The 24,779-nt window shown below is 40.0% G+C and overlaps 1 protein-coding gene across 1 annotated transcript in view; it reads right to left on the reverse strand.

The window, feature by feature from the left end:
• The window catches only part of cnk (connector enhancer of ksr), an 81,981-nt gene that overhangs the window by 30,185 nt on the left and 27,017 nt on the right, over positions 1-24,779 (reverse strand). The window contains 8 exon segments of the mRNA XM_068394929.1: positions 2,015-2,146; positions 2,703-2,835; positions 2,952-3,076; positions 9,789-10,307; positions 18,418-18,703; positions 18,705-19,148; positions 20,188-20,380; positions 20,637-20,747. Coding sequence (XP_068251030.1) covers positions 2,015-2,146; positions 2,703-2,835; positions 2,952-3,076; positions 9,789-10,307; positions 18,418-18,703; positions 18,705-19,148; positions 20,188-20,380; positions 20,637-20,747 — 1,943 coding nt within the window.

The raw sequence follows: 24,779 nt of genomic DNA on the forward strand, positions 1-24,779 counted from the left end.
CCTCCCGAAGGAGGACATCGCCTAAGGCAAGCTTTCACCCAGCTCTATGGGAAAAAAGCGTAGGCGTAAAAATCTCTCTCGCGAATGAGACAGAAGTCCTCCCGCAAGAGTAAAGCTTTCTCCTAGCTCTATGGGAAAAAAGCATAGGCGTAAAAAAAAAAACCACTCTCTCTTTCTCTCAGAGAGAGAGAGAGAAGTTCCCCTCGAAGGAGGAACATCAAGTTGAAGGTTGACAGCGAATGCTACCTCATAACGAGGGCAGCTGACGAGCTACCACATGGAGCGCACGATAACGAACAGGGCGGCCGTAACACTCGGCCTTGTGTTCTACGTCGCTACCACCTGTGAAAATAGGAAGTTGTGAACAATTACAATTCATGCTCCGTTGCACAAAATACACTATTCGGGGAATAAGTCACCTTCCTTGTAAGATTCCTCGAAAGGGAGCTGATCTGTTATACACTTTAATTCAGTAATGAAACAAACACACGGCAGTGTTGAGAACCTGCCGACCATCAGTCACAGGGTAAGGCGGCAATGACAACTCTCTTACGGCGGAGGCAGTCGGATACATTGTCAACAGCAATTAAAGTTACAAGTATTTAATAACGTATATTTCCATTTATACATATAGGCTAAATGTAAGATAAATGAAAACACACAGAAAAACAGAAAACAATCAAGGCAAATCTTTGCCGGAGAGAAGGGCAGTATGTCCGTCCTCTACCGAGCCATTAAGTAAAGTGAGTGAGCAAGGTAGCCAGTCTACCCCACCCCCCACCCGCTAACTAGTGGATGGGGTAGTTATCCCTCACTAAAACTATCATGGCACGTCTTTCAGCTGCGCCGAAAGTATACCCTATAAATAGCGGAGGGTTTGTATCTACGTCGGAACAAATACTCGCTCATTTATACACCAGATTCACCTCTTAATCTAGCGCTACAGTAAAAAACCATTACAACTAAGTTTATTTATAATGAAATTGTTATTCTTAGATTCTTCACTGAGTATACGGCAAAAGATATAAATAAAGCAAAGAACTTTTTCAAAAAATTGACAAGTGGGTGATAACGAGTGCCTTGGTAAACACTTTATATTTTAGTTCAGTTTTCGGTTACTTTGAACTTGGAAAAAAGAATTTGACGAAGGGCATGCTAATTCATGTTTGGAAACTTGTTAAAAAGAATATACTGTATATTTGTTTTCCAAAACTTTGGAAATACCTGGAAGGAGCAGCTGGGGGTAGGGTGGGGGTTGAACATGGCAAATATAAGAAATGCCAGAGATTAATCAGGTAGGTTAGGATAGGCCTTACTTCAAGTTATTGCTAGTAACTAGATGTTGCCTTGGATGGAAAAGCGAGAAATTCTTAGTTTTAGGGTAACGTTGCTGAAGAGTTGCCTTCCGGGACAAAGCAATATGAACACCAGGAAGGGTTCAAGGAAAAATAATCTTGCGTTTGCTTGCAATGAAATCGCCTCTTAAAAGTGTATGCTGTCTTATAATATAACTTGTGACACCAACCTCCTATCACAATTTATAATAATGGTAATGACATCTGTTCATTATGGAGAACAAAGCATTAAATTACTGTACTGCTGTAACAACATATAAAGAGGGTATCTTATTTATTAAGTGACTGGTCTTATACATGAACATCATCTACCTCAAAAGACCCCAATCAACTCCCGAGAAGTTGTATATATCTTACTAAAAATTTTCAATATGCAAAGGAACCATGCCACTGAAATTCAACAACCTAAAGCTGACCTTGTAGTCCCATCAAGCACAACGAACCTGCCCATGGACAAATGATGACGAGAAGTAGTAAAACACTTACATCACAAAGGTATTACGATTTTCAAAATAAAATGCAAAACTTAGCATCTTAAGGCTAACTATCATTTCATCCATGTACAAATATCAGGGGCTACATCAACGGACTTCTACAATGAAAAGCAGAAGATAGAAAATACTTTAGAACTATAAATGAAGGCAAACCTCTGTACTCACAATGATTTTGTTGATGAGCAGTTTGTTGGCGATGATGTACTGCTAAAGAGGAGATGGCCGAGAGACCCATCTGACTCATCCAACGGCTCCTTTCCTCACTCGTATCACAGGCAAAGTAAAATGTTGCTCCACCTGATAAGAGCAGAACACCTTGTGAATGAACAGGATAGAAATGCCTACTGATTATAAATTTTCTTCCTCTTAATAAGTGGCTTCTCTAGGAAGCATATATACTGCCCATTGATGAATATTAATTATGTCTTTTCAACTTCATAACAAAATACAGCATCCATACAAAAAACCTTCACTAATTTAAGTTCTGTTTACAGCAATCTCCACCCCACCCCCCACCCCCAATATAAAGAGTCGCCTATCATTCCCTCAGTATTTAGTTGATTTATAAACATAAGAAATCTATATTGCAGACTCCTCTTTATATCGCGGGTTTTTTAGGGCAGACAAGGTACATACTTTTCATATAATTTTTTTGTTTGTTAAAAATAGTCCTTTAAGGGCTTATAAAAGTTTAAATTTAGTGTAAAGACAATCAAAAATATGAAAAATTAAAAAATGACAAAAAAAATATGCCAAAGATGTCTGTGCTGCATTTTTTCAGCTTTCACACAGGAGGGGACATAAAACCTACAATAGCGGAAGAATTACTGTAATACTAAACTCATGTCCTTACTTGAATGGTATATCTTAAAAGCATATTTCCTTGATTTGACATCGCTAGCTGGGCACACGTGGAAACCAGGAAGGTATATCAAAGAATCAGCACGCACAGCTTCCCCGTCTCGGTAACCATACAAGTAGTTTTTCTGTTAAGAAGAGAACAGTTAAGATTTCAAAAAGATTGTACCCATGATAGGAAGTCACATCTAAAAACTGAATCATTCCATATCAACAAGAAAGCAAGGGATGGCAAAAAACAAACCTTAAGAATAAACCATCGTCGCTCCCATCGATGAGGCAGTAGGAAGCCCTTGTTATCACGTCGCCGGTAAAGCCAACCCTGATGGTCCCCTTGTCCCAGATCTCGGCACGAGATACGTCGATTTCCTAAAATCATTCTTCAGCATATAGGATGCATTCAGGAAAGATAGAAAGGAGGACTCTACCACTAAAAAGGACCAAGTCACAGTTCCTCCATAATCAGATAAATTCCAAATTTACGTGCATATAAACCACTGGCTTAGCTATGAAAGAATCTAAAAATAAACAAAATTATTTCTTAACAGTATTTTTAATGAGAGAAGCTTGATAAAATCTCAAAATATGACAAATTTGGAAGTAATTCGTATTTTTCCTAATGCTACAAACATGTAGCTATTTATAGGGGATATTACTTTCGGCGAAACTGAAAGACGAGCCGTAAGATTTTTAGTGAGGGTTAACCCCGCACCCACTAGTTAGCGGGGATATGGGAGTAGTCTGCTCACTCACACACCTAGGCTGAGTAACCACTTTTTGCTTGTAGGTAGGACTTCCAGAGGGATAGGTGTTGGCAGGCCAATCTGTATAAATAGCTACAGGTTTGTATCGGGAAAAATACAAATTACTTCCCAATTTGTCATTAATTCCGTCACTAATGCAAACCAATGCTATTTATAGGGGATGACTTACCCCTTAGGAGGGTGCAAGTCAGTGCCAACTGGCTTCTTGGCATAGTCCCGGTGTTCCCCCTTATATGCTCTAAACATAACTACTGTATTAAAAATCTTACACGTCGCTAAACACTGCTATGCACGGCCAACAGCCTACACAAGCTGTGTGCTTGTGAAGCTAGCAATGTGACTGTCTAGGTAAGAGTTCTTCAATTGTAGGAATCTTCCGAGGGTACCATAGACATTACCCAATCCCCCCCTCTCAAGGGGTATGGGGACGCAACAAGTATTATTTGAATACCACGTTACAAAAGGAAAATGGTTTTACCTGCAGATACGTAAGGCCAGCTTTGCAGAGGACCCTGGGTGTGGATTCCCCAAGAGAGGAGGAAGATGAAAGAAAGAGCCCTCTGCAATTTGTCCATCATGGGGCCTGAGGTGTTTAAACCATTTGGTGTGCAGCCACCACAGGACCAATGGAGAATACCTTCATATTCCTGTGGATCATGTCTTGCAGGTAGTGGGTGGTAAAGGTCGTCTGACGCTTCCACACACCAGCATGCAATACCTGCGCCACAGAGTAGTTTCTTTTGAATGCTCGGGATGTTGCAATGCCCCTAACGTCATGAGCTCTAGGTCGTCATGTTGGAGGAGGGTTGGGATTCATAGACAGTCAATGAGCCTGTGAATCCAAGCAGAGATGGTGTTCTTTATGACCCTCCTCTTGACCTTCCTCGTGCTGATGAAGAGTGCCGACACTACGGAGGCCAGCTGTTAATGTTCTTTTGAGGTAACAACTCAAACTCCTTACTGGGCATAGTAACAGTTGATCTGGATCATTGGTTACAGAACTAAGACACCCATTCAAGAAGGGCCCGAATCTAGGGTCCGGTACTGCCAGACTTTGAGTCTTGGCTATAAAGTCAGGAACAAAGTCGAGAATTACCTTCCCCCATCCCCTTGAATGGGCGATGTTGTAGGACAGACCATGGAGTTCACCAACTCTTTTGACAGAAGCCAAGGCGAGAACGAACATCACCTTCAAAGTGAGGAGATCTGTTGCCCAGCATAATGGTTCATAGGGAGAACTCTTCAGAGACTGAAGAACGCGAACCATAATCCATGCAGGAGGTCTAACTTCCAACTGAGGGTAGCTAACCTCATAACTTCATATGAGGAGAGAAATTTCCAACAAGGAGGCAATATCGACACTTTTCAGTTTGAAGTAAAGGCTCAAGACCGAGTAGTATCTTTTCACTACCAAAACCGAGAGTAGCATTTCCTTCCAATGGTGCACAAGGAACTCCACTATTGATGGAACAAAGGCATCAAGGGGAGAGAGACCCCTTTCACGATACCAACCACAGAATACAGTCCATTTAACCTGGAAGACTAAAGCTGAAGATCGTAGCAGGTATCCAGCCATCCTTCTCGCAACTTCTTGTAAAATATCCTCTTTGAGCGAGGAGGTGCTTGATAGTCTCCAGGCGTGAAGTCGTAGCAAAACTATGGCTTTGTGGAAAATGTTCACATATGGCTGTTTGAGTAGATCGTGTGACACGTACATGGAGTTCTCTCGGAATTTCTGTCAGGAGTTGCAGAAGATTTGGAAACTAATCTGCGTGATTCCATAGCGGAGCTATGAGAGTCGTAGAAAGATTGTTGTATGCTCTGGTCTTGTTGAGTACTCTTCTCATCAGACTGAACGGAGGAAAGGCGTAGAGGTTGACGTTGTCCCGCTGTTGTGGAGATACAACCATCGCTGGGTTTGAAGCTCTTTTCGTTTGAGGAAGGGTCTTGCTACCTTCCTCAGCCTCTGTGCCCCATCGTCTGATGGAAAGACTTTCTGTTGATCGGTGTCGATGATCATACCTAGATATACCAGTCTTTGAGAGGGAAGCAGGGATGACTTCGAGGTTTACCACAATCCCCAGGTTTTGGCAAAACGCTAGAAGTCTGTCTTCAGAGGAATCCTCGGTGTGCTAGTAATTGACTGTGCAAGAGGAATTACCCCCGTAATGGACTGACGCACTGCCTTGACTAGGGCGTCAAACTAGGAGGGTTCCTTCCAGAATGCAATACCGGCAGGAAGATCCCTTGGAAGGCTGGGTGCTGGAGGTCTAGATTTAGGAGCCTGTGAAGATGAAAGATTAAGATCCTTATCTGGTACAGCTGATACCAGCATGGCATCTTGCTCAGGCTTGGATGAGGGATGGGCTCTAGAAGTAGAGGGTTGCTGGACCTTCGAAGGTTCCCTCTTGGAAAGGAACGAGACCGGACGTTCGCCATGCCAAAGATCCACCGGAGGTAGCTGGTTTCCACAAGAATAAAGACTCCTTCTATGGTAGAGAGGTTCTGGAACCTGAAACTGTAGGAGCTGGCCTAGCCCTGGGGGAACAAGTCTCCCTAGGGCGTGTAGGCTCAAGACTATACCTGTTAACAGGAGGTATCTCTTGACAGAGCAGAGATCACTGAGGTGGAAGAGAAGAACTCTCAAGGGAAGGCCAACGGGAGTTGTTTCTGCGGCAATCACTCGTTGGTTAAGTGTCCTGAGCTGGCGAGCGGCAATTACAAGCTGATCTGTAAGGGTTAGAAGAAGGAGTGACTATTGTTCTTTGGGTTGACAAACTAGTCCTGATGATCGGCACTTGCCAGCCGCATGGCAACTAGGAAAGAAGCAGAGGATCTAGGTGAACAAGGAGCTGGCGAACAACGAGGAGGCGAGAGCCAGCTCTGTGAACGGCCTGAAGGTGAATGTCTATGAGAACTGGCAAATAACGAGCAATTAGCAAACCACGAAAAGCTGGTGAGTGATGAGCAGCCGGAGAGTGACAAGAGACTGGCAAACAGCGCAAGGCTGGCCAACGGTGAGTCAAAGGAGAGACCAGAGAAGGAGAGTGGCAAGAACGCACTAGCTGATGACGAGATACGAAGCGAGAAGTGATATTCATGAGGTGATGAGTAATGATCTCTAGAAGAATGACAATCTTGGAGTGGCGAGCAGTAACAGGGTGACGAGATTCCGAAGGCGAATGTCTAGCGGGTGAGGGAGAAGATCGTAGGTCATTGGAGGAACTGACGTGACTTCTTCTGACCGAAGGAGAAGGAGAAGGAAAACATCTAAAGCGTCAAAGAGGACTATGCTCTCTGAGAGCTCATTAGCGGCAGTGAGATTCCTCCGCAGAGGAGACCTGCTCCGCAGGGAGAGGCTTCAGAGAAGAGGCACGATAGCGTCTGGAAGTTCTCTGGAAATGGGTCTCTAGATGCAGACGAAGGTGAGGGGAAGGACCCTTAGGCAGTCAAGGTAGGAGACACTCCGGGGTTATGCTGTACCATACTTAACGGTGACAAGGGCTCCACCTCCGAGGAAGCCGGTGTACACTTCTTCTCAGCACCAAGTTGAAGAAGTTCCAGAAATGCCTCCTTCAATGGGGGACTGGTCATACCAAACAACGGCCAAACCTGTGATTCATCAGAGAAAGAGAAGGTTATGCTCGAGGGGAGGAGCAGAACTGCTTTTCTATGGGAAAGTAGTCCTGTCCTTTGAACCCTGAAGTTTGACTGGTGTTAGCCGGTCTACGCTTCTACTCAATTGTTCCCCGGGGGAGATGCTCAAGTAGAGCTTCAAGAAGAGATCAAGGGGTCAAAGAAGAAGTCCAAGGTTTCTTCGACTTCGAGGAAAACCCCGAAAGCGAAGAATTTCTCGAACTTCCTGCGCCAGCGCTCAAACCTCTCCCACTAACAAGCAGACCACTCCCAACATTCAGGGCAGGTGTTGTCCTGATCACAACGCTGCCTTCAGCAAGACAGACACAACGAATGTAGGTTCATATCAACAGAGGACATGAAAGTCCCACAGGAGTAGCCTTTGGGTCCTAGAGAAGTCTTCACGAGGACGGTTAAGGAGAAACCACAAACACGGTGAAAAAGAAAAAGCTCAAAAAGCAATTAAGTCATCAATATCAAGTCAAATGAGGAAGAGGAGAGCGGCAACACCCGTTCTCCACCGAGCCAAAGCAAAAAGTGCTTACTCACCCCAGGTGTGAAGGAGGGGGATATTCTGAGCAAAAAATGTTTACTCAGCCAATGAGCAAAATGTGGTTACTCAGACCAGGTATGTGAGGGAGGGGGATAGCAGACTATCCCCCAGCACCCTGCTAACTAGTGGGTGGGTGGTTTACCCTCGCTAAAAGTCTTTTGACTCGTCTTTCAGCTTCGCCGAATGTAATATCCCTTATAAATAGCATTGGTTTATATCACTGATGGAACAAATGAGCTGTATTACTATACTAAACCAATACTATTAATTTATGCAGATCTGACATGGAAACAACCTCAAACCTACTGTTAAAATGATACACCTTTATTTATCATTTCCTGTTAGAATGTGAATTTATGTATACTATAGTGAGATGACATAAAAGCTAATAAGAAGTTTTTAATCCATGTACAGGACCAGAAATTATGTCATTATTTCGATGGAATTTTGTTTCTTATGAATTCACTGAATGAAGAGGTTCAATCACTCCAAATACACAAAAACACAGCTCTTAAATTTTAAGGTTGATGAAAACATCTTTCTTTAACTGCCTAAATGCCAGGTACAGCCTGACTAACAATGCTGAAAAGCTATTCTAAAGGAGTAGAACACTTGCTAAATGACATGAAACTATCTAATCTGTCCCTGACCAACACTTCAGATGAAGAAACGAAGCACTATACTATTGGGACACTGGAAAACAATTATAAAATTCCACCTTAATGATACTCTAAGAAAAGCAGATTGTCTCACCCTCTAATACGTATAGGAACATTATCATCATTATCACAAAACCATTAAACCAGACTACTGAGCAAGCTCCTGTTAACTCCCATAAAGTGGGCCTAGAATATTTGCTTTTAAATGGTTGGATGATAATCAGTGAGAAAAACTTCTAAAAAGTAAAATACCAAAGGGAACGGAACAAAAGTAAATGGGACCTATGGAATGGGAGCTTCTGATAAATATGGAATTCCCTTTAGCTTGTTTCAGGCAGCTTTTCAGCAATTGCTTCACCTTCCATAACTAGGCATTTAGGTTTCAATAAAAGAGAGAGAACTTGCCATTTGCATGAACAAAATTACATTAGATTTTCCTTTTTGTTGGAAGTGTCATAAAAATCATAATCTTTCCCTCAATAATCAATTAATATGGCAAAATAATAAAATCTTATTTCTAGGATAAATCATGTCTTACAAATATTTGTTCAGATCAAAATCATGGGTCTCCAAATTCAATATCACATTAATATCTAATAATGCAGCAATATTAGGGACCTTCTAGTTGCCTATAAACAGTATGATCACTTATCAAGTACAGAAACTTTGGTTTCTCATATGAAGCACTGGCCAAGCCCGTCATTCAAGGACAGGAAACCAGTTCTTCTTCAAGGTGATGCAATACATGTGAAGTTTACCAAGTAAAATCAATTTCAAACCTGTTATATTTATGATTCAAGTTATTGATATAAATTTATAAAATTTGGATAAAATTCTCTTGTAAACAACCATACGATTCATAATTCCTTTCTACAAGTGATTATTAGTATTGTATTGTACTGCATATGGTTTAGAATAGAAGCAATGCTAAATTATTTACAGTTCCTTATAGAGTACTTTAATTTTTAGTCGTTTTTAGCTCATAAACATTACACAAAATTAATCCAACTCCAATAAAAATATGGATTTATTAAATTTGGGTCATATGGACAGACACTGGGACTAAAAAGGCCATTCAATGCCGAGATGCAATTGGGGGGAAAACGCTGCATTACACAAAGAAGTTTAAAGCTGAAAGAGGTTGGACAGTAAGTTGGAATAAAGGAAGCTTGAACGGAGATAATGTAGAAGACTAAATAGTGGGTGCAGTTATCAGGCGAAGAGCACTGCAAATACCTTTTAATAATGCCTACAGTGCAGCGTGTAAGGGGCTTTGATTGTACTACCCACTTTAGGGCAATAAAAATAAGTTGCAATTGAATTTCCCTAAAAATCTAGCAAATTGTACATACCGATCTGCAAAAAAAGGGCTCAGTATTACAGGATACAAAATTACAAACAAATACAATAGAAGCAATATACTGTCATGAAAACCTCACTGATAAAAATTCTGAATCAAAACTCCTTACCCTGGTCTGTGACCAGAAGTCCTCGACGCCAAACTGAAGGAGAACTGCTGCGTGTCTCTCTCAAGACCACAGCAGCTGTAGAGGTGGAGGAAGAAGAAGAAAGTTGGGAAGCTTCGGCTGCTGATGGAAGAGCACCAGCTGACTGCAGCAGAGTCTGGGTTACTTTAGACTTCTCACTGCCAGTACTACTGTTACTACATTTTCTAGCACTGTTACTACCATCACCACTACCACTGCCATGCAGTTTCTCTTCATGAACACTGTCATCCTCAACATTAGCATTTCCTGCACCATTCTTAACAGCTTCACCCCCTGCAGTGTTACCAATGCTCCCACAAGATGATGCATTACAGGCAGCAGTTGCAGCTATGACCACAGGGAAGACCACTTGTGATCGAAAGTGTTTTTTAACCCCATCACCATTATTTGACGATATAGCAGCCGTAACCTCAGATGATATATTTCTGGCACAATAAGACCCCTGCTGTGGTACTGGTGGAGGAGGAGGAGGAGGAGGCACTATAAAGGAAATGGGAACAAAAGCACAGTACTATAAAAGCTAATCATGCAGCAAAAGAAAATAAAAAAAAAAACCAGTCCAAGCACCAATGCAAACTATTCAGCCCATCTATCGGCTTACATCTAAATTGTTTGAACTTTGAAGGAGAATAGATTTTGTATTCACCACAAGACACAATCTATCAGCTGTGGTACTGAACAAACACATTGTAGTTCAATTCCTTTTGCCACCATTAGTTAAAAATTTTGCATTGCTCTCAATGCAAGGATTATGCCGTAAGTAGGGGTTCATTAAAGTACCTGACAACTTTGAAAATATACAGCTTTCTTCTGCATACCAAAACTAAAGAAACAGTGGTCAATATCTGTGAATGTGAAAAATTTATAGAATTAAAGTAAGCAGGATCAATACCTTGAAATTATTTATGGGTTGATTAGATGAAAAAAAAAAATTAGGGCTTATGCCTAAATACCCAATATGGTCTAAAATAACATGTACAGAATAAGTACTAAGTAAACTAGATATAATCGTGTCTGTTAGTTAAAAAGTACAGCTTCAACAGCTTCAAACAAAGTCTAATGTTTCTTTTGTTTTAAATTCCTTCCTTGACTATCTCTGGATAGGAGATATACGACAATTGGAAAAACGGAATATTAACGATAAAATATGTATAATTTCTATGCTAACCTCATGTTCGTATTGCTTCTCTAGAAGCTCGGTTTATCGATATTTACCAATAAAAAAAGATGTTTAAATTCCCCATGTCCTGTCCTTTTAATAGACACATGGCTCTAGTAAAGTAATGAAACACTCAAGTGGTTAATGGCAAGAAGCGAAGCAGTGACACGCCAGAGGCCCTTCGTTATTCGTCTCAAAGTCGAAACTATTTCCTATCATCTTAACACCGAAAGTCAGTAGAGAGAAGGGTGGGCATCTATATGAACATCAGGTAAATATAGAAATAACAAATTTTATAATCAAATTTACATTTATTTCTATGTACCTCCTTTTATCTTCATATGCCAGCTTCCAAAGATTTAGTTGTGGGACACCCGTGAAGGAAGGGAATACATCATGTATAAATTAAAATAATTCAAATAATCATAACACTAGACTCACTTGTTCCCGATTATTTGTCATAAACTATCTCAAAATACAGTTTGAAATACGGGTATCCAGATTCTTTTCTAGAGCGATTTGAAATACGGGACTCTACTGTAGATTGTCACAGAATGATACTTTCAATCACCTTAAATAATTCCTGCACCATATAACAAATCTAAAAGTTTTCAAATATAAGAATGATAAATCAACTGAATTGACAAAGTTATTAGACCACATCCCCAGTATACATTATAATGCTTAAAATCCATCAATCTTGATAAGAAAACCAGGATCTTTGAGAAAACAATTAGCAAAAACCAAATTGGTGTGCCATTGAGCGGTCACTAAAACCCTTTCCAGAGAAAGATGTACTTCTAATATCACGAACCTTAATCTTTAAGGCTTTTATTAGGTTTGGATCCAATTCTTTGTGACCTCCTCTGACCAAACCATTCACCCATCCACATAAGTAATACGAGGTTGCTCAAGAGCTCTTTAGCAAATGAAGGGATATTAGGATCCAGATTACCAACTCTGTCTTCTGCCTCACAATTTTGTTGTCAAAAAGAGAGACTACAATTATGGGAATGAAGGGTTTAGCAACAAAAATGTCTTAAGTAATTAAAGAATTTGACTCTTCGACAGAATCTCTAATCTGTACAGAACCTTTACTGAATGGAACATTACCGCAATACTCAACGTAATAAGTTGAGTTAGTATTAACAACAGGGCAGCAAGATCAGAATCACTCCCTTTAAGTGAAGACTCACCGACCTGAAGTTAACAAATGAAGCTAAAGAAGAGTTTTTGAAGCTCATCTCTATCAAAACTTCACTGGTTAAATGTTGTATAAAATAACGGTGTTGGCGCATCATTATCGTTATAATCCCAACTATAATCAACAACCCTTGTCTTCTCTGGATTTCTCCCTTAACTAAAAGCATTTGAACTTTTAATTTGATTGGCAAATATTTAAAGAATTTTCCATTAGAGGCACAGTGAAGCATTCGCGCTTCTCACAACAGATAATGTTCCTGACACGATACAAATAGAATGCTCAGAAACAATTCCCTTGAACAATCCACTCAGTAATGACTGATAAATCCAGGAGGAAAACATCTTAAATTGCACAACTTCTAACACCCTGGAGGAGAGACTGTCAAACCAATGCAATCGAAAGACACATATCAAGGAGTCCCTGGTGTGTCGCTGCTTTGCATCCAGCTATTAATTGCTAATGTTTCATTACTTTACCTGAGGCCCATGTCTATTGAGAGGAAAGAAAATGGTAATTTTCTTATTCATTTTAAGGGTAGATATCAATAAGCTGAGTTTCTATAGAAGGAAGAAGCCATATGAACGTAAGGGGGGGGGGGGGTTTCATAGAAATAATAAGGCTTACCCAAGGGACAGATATCTTGTCTTATCATTTAAGGGTTGTGACTTGGCCCCATTAAAACAAAGTTATTTTTGGGTTACTTCAAACTCCTACTAATCTTTTGTTTATTCATCGATTTAATTCATTTATAAATCATTGGATAGAGAATTTCATACTCTAAAAGTTGTACATTGGAAATTTTCTTAACATTTTTACTTTTTTATCTGTATTTTATCAACTTATAGAACTCACATTCAAAAGGTGATTATTTTTCATATGAAAGTTTTTTTATTTTTAAGAGAATGTACAAGATTGTAAAAAAAAATCCTTATCTTTTCGTTTTGAATGACAAATATTATTCAATAGTAAAAAAAGTACTGTACAGTACTATAGTAACAAATTTTTACCAATAATTCAACTTTTGAGAAATCAGGCTTCTAAGTACTTTCATGGATGGATTTAATAGAATTTAGTACGTATATGGACTGACTTTTAGCAGGAATTTTCCTTGTCACTAGGGATTGTAGGGATATAATCATCTTATCATAGGATTATTTACCAAGCAGTAGTAAACTCTTTCCATGAAATTTAAAAATATATATGCTAAACATACCAAATTTGCACACATGTAAGACATGGCTAGCATTATATATTCTTATCTGCTAATTTTTCTGGGCAAATTTTATGTATTTAGCATATTTAGATATCGTCTCTGACACTATGCATCTCTCCGCATAATCATAACAAATTGCAAATATATAAACAAGCGGGCAAAAATACTATTTACATAACTTAAGAGAAACTTGCAGCAAATGTTTATTGCAATACCATAAGAGAATATACAAAAACTGATGATCCCTTCCTCAGGAAATCATAGAAAATGGTGGTATTACTGGATATGGGATACTAAAATAAATATCTTTCCTTGCAATTCTTGAAGAAAAAGTAAATAAGTAACCGGGTCAGAAACTGGTTGCATAAGGGACTAAACTCCCTTGTGTAATGATCTAAAAAGGTGTTTTAGCAATAAAACAATTTTTTTTCCATCAAACTAACAATTTGACACATGAAATATAGATGTTCTCTTATCCTAAAATGCAGTAATCTGAATTTATAAAATCCCAAGCAGAGGTCATTAGTCAATAACCACTATAATCGAGTTTGAAATTTGGCACTTATTCTGTCAGCCCATATCAGGTGCTTAGGTATATTAAGCGTTTAGTAACTAGTAATTTGTATGTAAGCTTCGGACAAACCCCCAAGTACAGACAGTCCTTGTCAGAGAACAGTAGGGATACAAATAGTCAAAATTTTGGTAACTTTCTTTAAGAGATAGTTTCTTTAGATTCTAGTATAACAATGAAATTTCCTAATATGAAAGAATTGAGATACGATAACAAACTGCATGGTTGGCCAGTACATGATGCAGTGGTTTAATGAAAGTTAAGAGTGGATATTAGATTTAGTCTAGGGACATAATGCATACTGTAGAGATGTAAGACCATGGGTTAACAACTGCAGGTGCCATGGACAGATATTACTTCAAATACAACAAAATTTGACAGTTCGACATTAAGATTACCTTCCATGAAACTGGCAGCAATAGAAATCCAACTTGAATATTTAATAAAGTATTTACTTATCTTTGTACATACGACAGAAAAGTATGTTTAAAAATAGTTTCTGGATGTTTAAACATTGAGATCATAAATAAATGTATATCATTACCTTAATAATGACTGTCGTTTTGAAAAAGGCAGTATTGGCACAGGGCACCAAACCAGCAATAAACTAGACTAAATAGGAAGGGAATAATTAGCACTGTAGCTACTTACACCATCATAAATTATTCAAGCTAAGCAAGGTATTTGAGAGAGAGAGAGAGAGAGAGAGAGAGAGAGAGAGAGAGAGAGAGAGAGAGAGAGAGAGAGAGAGAGAGAGAGAGAGAGAGAGAGAGAGAGAGAGAGAGAATGCAATATATTACTACTGTACAGTATGAATACTGAATAGAGATAGTGTTTTAGGATAAAATATTCACGGTTGGTATCCTCCTCCTATAAAAGCCAGATGACAGTAATATATTCATTAAAATGAATATATTCAATAATTCTTCTAGCTGCAAAATTCACTTTCCTATGATGTATCTGTGATGAAATTCCTTTAACAATACAGTACCATGAAAAATTTATCTTCCCTGAAAGCCTACGGTAACTCCAAAAACAGTAAATGAATATCAAATGTCATTTTACGCTATATCATTATTTTGCCTGGCCAAAAGGCAATTTATTAAACTGCAAAAATTTACCAAAAATCCAGGGAACAAAAGATAATTCTAACAGTTTGTAAAAGGTTACAAATAGATTCCAAACATACTGTACATGCAAAGTAAATAGATTTCATGAAGGTATAATTTTTGGTTATTATGTACAAACTAAATCAAGACACCCACAAATTTAATATCAATGATTATGTTCCACTGATGTACCCCTTTGGATTGCCTATTATATATCACCAAGAATGGTATGGCGCTTGCCAAAATAAAAATCATCTATAGACAAAGTCTCAATTATTCATCTCTGAAGCTCAGTTACTCAATACTTAACAAATGTCATTGATGTTTAGGAGAGTTGAAACACTAAAAACCTCAGTTTTTCCATCTAAATATGTTTTTCAAAAAAACACTTTCATTCATTAGTTTCAAAAGTTGAATCATGGAAATCAATAAATTTATAATTCTGTGTGCATTGGGTATATCCTACAAGCTCCTACCCTGTATTCGTACAGTCTAGCAATGTCAAGTAAAAAATAGCTACGCAGACTTTACTGCGAGAGTGAAAACAAAAGCTCAAGGGTACCAAATACTGGAGTTAAATCTACAGCCTATACACCATCAGCTAGCAAATGAAGCAATTATTTCTGGGGTGTAATAAGTAGAACATTTTTCAGAGATTGATACTCTTTCATCTTAGGATGCCTCTAATCTTGGCTAACACCAGACCATACGGGTCGAATTGCATAAGGAAAACATGTTTGAGATTTTTCTAACCGTATAAGTTCGCTTGCATTAGAGAGAGAGAGAGAGAGAGAGAGAGAGAGAGAGAGAGAGAGAGAGAGAGAGAGAGAGAGAGAGAGAGAGAGAGAGAGAGAGAGAGAGATATTCCTATTTGGTATACAAGACCTGACAAACTTGCATTGTATTCAAGTTTAAGAACTCACAGCACACTTTCAAGGCAGATTAAAATTAATATTAAAGCTAAAAGTCTAACGATAGAATTCATGCTGACCTAAAAAGTGGAGCATTTAAACCCAGCCCCACAATAAAGTAGAATGCTGACCCCAACTCAGGACAAGAGTGAGGTTTCATCTTAGTTCTAGTTCTGGGAATATTTGGCTCAAGCTTCCGAAGGCATGGAGTTAGCCACTAGTATGATGGTTCAGTAACTAATGACCTTTCTTTTGTTCAATACTACCTGGCTTTAAATTAATTGGGGGAAATGATGGACACTAAGAACCGATTCCAAATACGGTGGCAGAGTTCAACATATAAATCAAAAGCTAAACCCAGGTAAAAAAACATAAAACTGTAAAGTTACCAATAAGCTGTTGAATAATAAAAGCTGCAATACTAGAAAAAAGTCGAACATTTTGTCTTTACAAACTCTACTAATAAATTACATGGCTAATCAATGTATAGAAACTTACTGGTATAGAAAATAAGAAACTAAGAATAAATATACAGGATTATGAAGGATAATCTTCTAACAACTTATGAAAAGGATCCTCTTCCCTAAAATTACCATCAATGGGAGTGAAGACATGTTTCACTACTTCACATGCAATGCCATTCACAGACAAACAGGTCAGAGCTTAAATATCCAAACCCTTCAATTACTTCAAAACATCCATTCCATTCTAAGTCAGGCTCTCTACAATAGTTTAAAATTCATCTTAAAAAATAGGACCAGAAGAGGGCAATACAGTAGATATTTTAATTCACGTAATAAAAAGGCATGCTCCCGAATAAAATGATGCTTTCCCGTGATAAAATTCAAATGCACTTTTTCTTGCTAGTAGAAAAAGCTCAAGAGTTTTGCCTTGAAAGAAGTAGCTGCTGACAATGAATATCAGGTCACATGAACATGCAAAGACAACAAACTCTAATCTGTCCTATTTCAGGAAGCCATTACAATTCCCGCTCCTATCTCTCCTGCCCAACTGGCATCACTAAATTGCTAAGTTTCACAAAAAAAAAATTTCTTTCATATTGTTTTGGGTAATTCTAATTCTAAAATATAAATATGAACTTCAGCTTACCTTAATGTTTCTGGCACACTGTAATATAGAGAAATAAACAGCCAACTCTAACCTTTTTAAAATTTATGTAGGTAAATCACTGCAACTAAGGGAGTGCTATGAAAACATTTGCTTCTCCCTGCAGCTAATTAATAATTTTTGACACTGCCACTTTAATTCTTAATACAACTAACTAAAGCACTTAAAGCATGTTAAATTCTCATAGTTGATTAAATATAGCAATGTAATTGTTAGTTTTCTGTCCTTTAAAACTGGGAACAGACTTTTTTTATCTATATAACAGGAATAGAACTTTAAACTACTTTCTAATTTTGAATATTGAAATTGGTACAAGTTGTAATATTCTGTGAAAGCCAACCAATTTCTTTTATATAAAAATTCACTTCATTAAATCAGAGAGAGAGAAGAATATTGTTTTTTTCCAGTTTTTAAATCTTTACTGATAAGTCGGGAAATTTGTTTTAAAACAAAATCTATTTGATGTTGCAAAACTTTTTTCAGAATCCACTGCTAAGTCACCAAGCATCACATATGATACCTTTTTAGCCTTGTTTTTCTTTCGTTATTTTACTTAAAGCTTAACTAATCGTGACATTATCATTAACTAAATCGGAAGTAATGGCAGTTTATCCAAAAGAAGAACATGATATACTTTGCAATACTAGATTTTTATACATCAATTAATCTAGCAACTACCTACAGTGTGCCTTGTGACAAAATGAAGGCAGTGTTAATGACTTTGCAGCATCTCTTCATGCCCAGCTGCATTGCTTTCTACCTTTTCCTTGTATGGATTACATCACTTCCCCCCCAAAAGAAAAAAAAAAAACAGCAGCAGTTTAATTGGCATATAAATGTGTTCGGTGACAAATGAAAATTTCAAAGCAAAAATGTACTGTATTCTCTGCTTGGCAATAGAAATTCATGCACAAGATTGCAATAGTGATATATTTTATGCTCATATACCAAGTAAACCTAACCATGGAAACCAATGACTCTTCTCTCTCACAACAGGACAACATTCATGACTTGCATGAATAGGAATACTATTAACAGAATAATAAGTACCTTAGCAAATATACGTCAACTAGCTAGTAAAATCAACCCCAAAGTGTTGAAATAATGTTGTTGAAAATATAAGTTAATATACTACAAAATTAGTAACAATGGCTCTGCTTAAACTTAAAATGAGACATAAACCTTACTTACCAAACTCAAGCAGCATTAATGTAAGTCTTATCAAAACATGCTTAAAAAGCTTTGTGCATACTAAAACCCAAACCACCACACCAACCAAAGCATTAAGTACTTACTTAAAGATGATTTCGGATCGTAAGAGTTGAAAAACTTTGAAGATGCAGTAGTGCTGGTGGAGGTAGATGAGGATGAGGAAGAGGAAGGCGATGCATGAGCGGGTGGCGACTTCTCTGATATTGCAACAGGAGACATGACTGTGACAGATCCCTCCTCTTCCATATCGTATGCCGGTGTGCTGTGACTTTTGTCCAGCTTCGGTCTGTCTTCAGATACACGCCGCACCCTGCCAGGCACATCGGATGTTGATTCAGGGCCATGAGACAGCCTTGAAGATTTATCAACCTGCGGTTATCTGAGACGACGGCACAGAAGGGGGCTGAGATTTGCCGGAAATTGACGAACACTGAGAACCTTTCTCATTTCTCATGGTCCGATGATCTTGTCCCGTTACATTAGAGTTGGAAGTAGGTTTCCTCGGGGGTAATGGAATTATGTTAACCACTCTTTTCTCTGTTAATTTACAATCTGAACCCATCTCTCTTTCTGATAAGCCATTTTCAGGAGATTGTAACCTTTCTTCACTCTCACTATTGTGTCTGTCTTCTTTCAAAATATTATCGATGCTTCTGCGACCTAGCCCTCTCTTATCCTCTGTGCCAATACACGTGTGAGGACGTGCTATTCGGTGATCACTCCCATTGGCACCTCGGAGGAGGTCAGGATCTGAAGGCAAAGAATCAGGAAATCCTCTGAGGGCTCCACGACTCAATCTAGCATCTTGAAGCAACTGAAATAAAAAAAAAATGATTTAACAATGGTCGTTTGATTAATAGCTTAGTGCAAATGAAGATTATCAAAATGACATAAAACAAAAATAGAGTTCATTTCTTATTGATACTGGGCAGCGATGACAAAAGCTCTTACACTGCTATTACAGTACAGCATATTTTGAAGAAGCATGAACATTTATTTTCAAATACTGATGGCTCTTAGCAGAGCAATGGGATGATAAAATCCTATATATGAAAGATGCTATGTGATATACTGTATGTCCAATTATAGAAAATGCAATAAAGGTTTAAAGGCTGCTCATGAATGGCAGAGGCAAGGGACAGTGATACTGCCCTATCGAGCATGACAATGGCCTAGAGACTGACCATAAATCATATGATCAGCACCCAAGGCCCCTCTCCACCAAAGCTAGGACCAAGAAGGGCCAGGCAATGGCTGCTAATGATTCAGCAGATAGACCTATAGGCTCCCCCACAGCTCCCTTCCTTAGTTCGCAGGGATGGTGAGATTGCAGCGACCAAAGAAACTAATGAGTTTGGGCAGGACTCGAACCCTAGTCTGGCGTTCACCAGTAGGGGACGTTACCGCATCGGCCACCACAACCCTTGAAGATGTAGCAAATTAAGATGTTTTGGACAAATGATAAGAAGGACCATTAGACAAACTAGTAGTAACCATAGAATTAGCAGGATGAAGAGCAGCTGGAAGGTGTAGAAAATCTCAAAAAAAAAAAAAAAAATCATCACCTCCATATCTTATCGCACCAACATTGTATCCACTGCATAGTGGCCTGATTAGATTCAATGAAGTCCAAACCTGTGTATATTAGCCCCTGTTCAAACTCACGAAGTTGGGTATTTGAGGGTTGTCAAACCGCGCTATACAGTACAACTTTTTCTTGGTGTTCAGAGGCAGGGTGATTTTGGGGGTCATTTTTTCGGGAAAAAAGGTGCATCTTATGACACGGGAAACATGGGCTAGTGATAAAATCAACCAGACATTCAATTTAAACATAAAACCCATAACTTTCTCACCAGATCAATACTGAATGTAGGTCGAGCAGTAGCACCGGGAATAGTAGCACGACGCTGAACTGGTGCTCGGGGTTTAGGGTGGTACAATCGAACACTTAAAGGAGACGATCCAGAAAACTCTCCGTCTGATAGGAAAGCGTCATCTTCCAAATCAGATTCATCAGAATCACTCCCCGACGTTGTGTTTGTTATGCTGCTGGAATGAGAAAAAGAAACCTTTAGGAACATTCAATTTAAAAAGATAAATGTAGTAACTAAGACATGATCTGACTAATTAGCAAAGAAGAAACTGATTAGCCTAAAACAGAATGTGCTAAATATAAAATCCTTAACATTTTACTTAATCAATGTTTGATTGGCTACTTTTGAAGCTTTTGTTGCAGCAAAACACCTCAGGAATGGGTCAATTAACAAAGTTGCAACATGCTACAAAGATTTCAGTAATTTACCTTGGAGGTTTTGGCTGCGGTGAAGGAGTAGCTGCTGCAGGAGGTGGAGTTTCTGATTCTGGTCGAGGTTCAGGTTCAGCTTTAAGCATCAATGGAACTCTCTCAACATGCCTGAAAGAATAAAATATTATAATCAAAGTATGATATTTTCATAATAAAATAAATTTTTGAATATACTTACCCGCTGGTTATATAAAGAGCTGAAGTCCCCTGACGCCCTGGCAGAAATTTAAATCTCGCGCTATCGAAGATATGGCAGGTGTACCAACCGCACCCTAGCGGTAGCTCAGGTGGAACAACACACCATCTCCAGTTCTTCCATGCCTCATAGCCATACCATAGGTAGTCTCTACAGGGGAGGAGGGTGGGTGTTAAATTTATATAACCAGCGGGTAAGTATATTCAAAAATTTATTTTATTATGAAAATATCATTTTTAAATATAAAACTTACCCGCTGGTTATATAAAGAGCTGATTGACACCCCTTGGTGGCGGGTCAGAGACAGCTACATATAGAAAATTCACTTAAGGGTTACATACAACAAACTTAAGCGGTTCTCGCCTGATAAGGAAGCCGACAGCAATGATATTCTGCTTCATTTCGTCCGCTATCCTTAAGAGATCCAGTAATCCACTCGGGCTGAAAATCTCTAGGAGCTGTCAAACGGTACAACCACCTATAACATGACAGAACCTCAGCCAATACCCTTGTTCCGGGTGCACTCAAGGAACAAATTGACCACCTAACCAAATCAAAGATTGCGGAAGACTGACGATCAATCTCCACAAACGACCATAACAAACGAGTTCCAAGAGATAGAAAAGGGGTATTAGGAAAAAGGGAACGTAGTGGTAGATCATTCACCTACTATCGCATTTGCCGCTATAAAAGGACCCAACGTAAAAAAGTCCTCATAGCGAGTCTGAATACCTCTCAAATAATGGGATGCAAAAACAGACTTACTTCTCAAAAATGTCGTATCCATCAGACTTTGCAGAGAACGGTTCTGTTTAAAGGCCACTGAAGTCGCTACCGCTCTGACTTCATGTGTCTTCACTTTGAGAAGCCTCTGATCCGACTCATCCCACTGAGCATGAGCTTCTCGAATCAACAATCTAATGAAAAAAGACAAGGCATTCTTAGACATGGGCATCGAGGGTTTCCGAACTGCACACCACAGAGCGTCTGAGTTACCCCTCAGATTCTTAGTCCTGTCCACATAAAGCCGTAGCGCTCTAACTGGACAGAGTACCCTTTCTAATTCACCGCCAGCCAAATCAGAAAGGTTAGAAATCTCGAAGGATTTGGGCCATGGCCGAGAAGGGTTTTCATTCTTGGCCAGAAACCCCAGTTGCAAAGAACAAATGGCTTTTCCATTCCGAAAACCAATGTTCCTGCTTAAAGCGTGTACCTCACTAACTCTTTTAGCAGTGGCAAGGGTAACCAGAAAAAGTGTTTTCAAGGTTAAATCCTTAAATGAAACCGAGTGTAAAGGCTCAAATCTGTCACTCATGAGAAATTTAAGGACAACATCCAAATTCCAGGCAAGGGGAGCTGTTTGAATCTTCTTGGTTGTATCAAAAGACCTAAGCAAATCTTGTAGATTCTTATTATTAGAAAGGTCTAGGTTACTGTGTCTAAAAACCGTTGCCAACATACTCCTGTAACCTTTAATAGTAGATGACGAAAAGTTATGTTTAAATTTAAGGTCCAAGAAAAAATCTGCTATTTGGGTAAGAGAGGTACTGGAAGAGGAAATCGCGTTAGTCCTACACCACTCCCTGAATAACTCCCACTTGGACTGATACACCTTGATGGTTGAAGACCTCCTTGCCCTCGCAATTGCCTTGGCTGCCTTCTTCGAAAACCCTCTAGCTCTAGCGAGTTTTTCGATAGTCTGAAGGCAGTCAGACGTAGAGCTCGGAGGTTTAGATTATTTCGGGCCAAGTGAAGTTGTCTGAGAAGATCGGGTCTCATGGGAAGGCTTCTCGGGAAATCCACCATCCATTCCAGTACCTCTGGAAACCAGCTCCTTGACGGCCAGAACGGAGCTATCAGTGTCATTCTGGTCTCTTCGTGGGAAATGAACTTCTGAATCACTTTGTAAAGAATCTTGAACGGAGGGAAAGCATAAACCTCCATGTGTGACCAGTTCATCAGAAAGGCGTCTATGTGCAAGGCTTCGGGATCCGGAACCGGAGAGCAGTAACACTCCAGCCTTTTGGTCTTTGCGGTGGCAAAGAGATCCACGAGAGGTCGACCCCATAACCGCCACAGACTCTTGCAGATGTCCGGGTGCAAAATCCACTCTGTGGAGAGAACCTGACCTTCCCTGCTGAGTCTGTCTGCGCTCACATTGTTGACCCCCTGGATGAATCGAGTCAAAAGAGTCACCTTCCTTTCCTCTGCCCAAACGAGAAGCAGTCTTGCAATCTCGTACAGAGGCCAAGAGTGGGTCCCGCCTTGTTTCACAATATAGGCCAGAGCTGTCGTGCTGTCCGCATTGACTTGGACCACTTTGCCCCTGATCTGCTTCTCGAAGCCTATGAGAGCCAGATGAATAGCCAAAAGCTCCTTTTGATTGATGTGGAGAGATGTTTGCTCCACCGTCCAAGTCCCCGAAAGCTCCTTCTTCTCTAGAGTGGCTCCCCACCCCGAGTTGGAGGCGTCGGAACACAACACGAGGTCTGGGCTCTTCTGAAGTAAAGACAAGCCTTCTATCAGTCTGGGCTCGTTGTACCACCATTGAAGATGAGACTTGATGGAAACCGAGATGGGAATGCAATCCCTGTCGAGGTTGTCCCCTTTCTTCCAATGGCGATTGAGATGAAACTGAAGAGGACGCAAGTGCAACCTCCCCAGGGTCACGAACTTCTCTAATGATGAGAGAGTCCCCAGAAGGCTCATCCAATCTCTTACGGAGCAAAGATCTCTCTTCAGGAACGTTTGGACTTTAAGGAGGGCTGCCTGGATTCTCACCGACGACGGAAAAGCCCGAAAACTCCGACTGTGAATCTCCATCCCCAAATAAAGAATCTCCTGGGATGGAGTCAGTTGCGATTTTTTCGAGCTCACCAGGAGGCCCAGTTCCCTGGAGAGATCCAAAGTCATCTTGAGGTCCTTCAAACAACAATTGGCTGAGGAGGCTCTTATCAGCCAATCGTCCAGATACAGAGAGGCCCTGATTCCCCTCGAATGCAGCATGCTTGCCACATTCAGCATGATCTTGGTAAACAATAGAGGAGCCGTGCAGAGTCCGAAACAAAGAGCCCTGAACTGGAAGACCTTGTTTCCGTCCATGAACCTCAGATAACGTCTGCAGCTGGGATGAATCGGAAGGTGGAAATAGGCGTCCTGAAGATCTATAGAGACCATCCAATCGTCCTTCCTCACAGCCGCCAGAACTGTTTTCTGAGTCTCCATAGTGAACGTCGAATTTTGGACGTAACCATTTAGCACACTTACGTCCAGAACCGGTCTCCACTCCCCGGAACTCTTTGGTACTAGGAAAAGGCGGTTGTAAAACCTCGGAGACGTAACATCCTGCACCTCCTCTATTGCTTGCTTCTCTAATAAAAGAGACGTCTGAAGACGCATGGCTTGCTTCTTGGGTCCCTCTCTGTATTTGGGCTTAAGATCCACCGGATCTGTGACTAAAGGAGGATTTGCCAGGAAGGGGATCTTGTAACCCTCCTTTAACACTTGGACGGACCAGGGGTCCGCTCCATTTCTCTCCCAAGCCTCCCAGAAGTGAGTCAACCTGGCACCCACTGCTGTCTGAAGGAAAGGGCAGTCAGACTTTACCTCGGCCGGACTTCCCCCTCTGCCTCTAGGTTTCCTTCCTTCTGGTTTGAAAGAGCCTCTTCCAGAGGACTTCCCACGAAAGGACTGAGGTCGAAAACCAGAAGAGGATTCCTTAGGCTTACGAGAGGAAAACGACGACGGCAAAACTTTCCTTTTCGTATTAGTAACCAAGTCATGCGTGGCCTTCTGCGTGAGGGAAGTGGCAATTTCGCCTACCAACTCTTGCGGAAATAAGGTATTAGCCAAAGGTGCGAAAAGAAGGCCCGTTTTCTGGTAGGGAGACACTCCTGCAGAGAGAAGCAGCAAGCTCGTTGGAGCCATCCCTCACACCTTTGTCC

Source organism: Palaemon carinicauda, chromosome 20 (assembly GCF_036898095.1).
Source record: "Palaemon carinicauda isolate YSFRI2023 chromosome 20, ASM3689809v2, whole genome shotgun sequence".
NCBI classification, from domain to species: domain Eukaryota; kingdom Metazoa; phylum Arthropoda; class Malacostraca; order Decapoda; family Palaemonidae; genus Palaemon; species Palaemon carinicauda.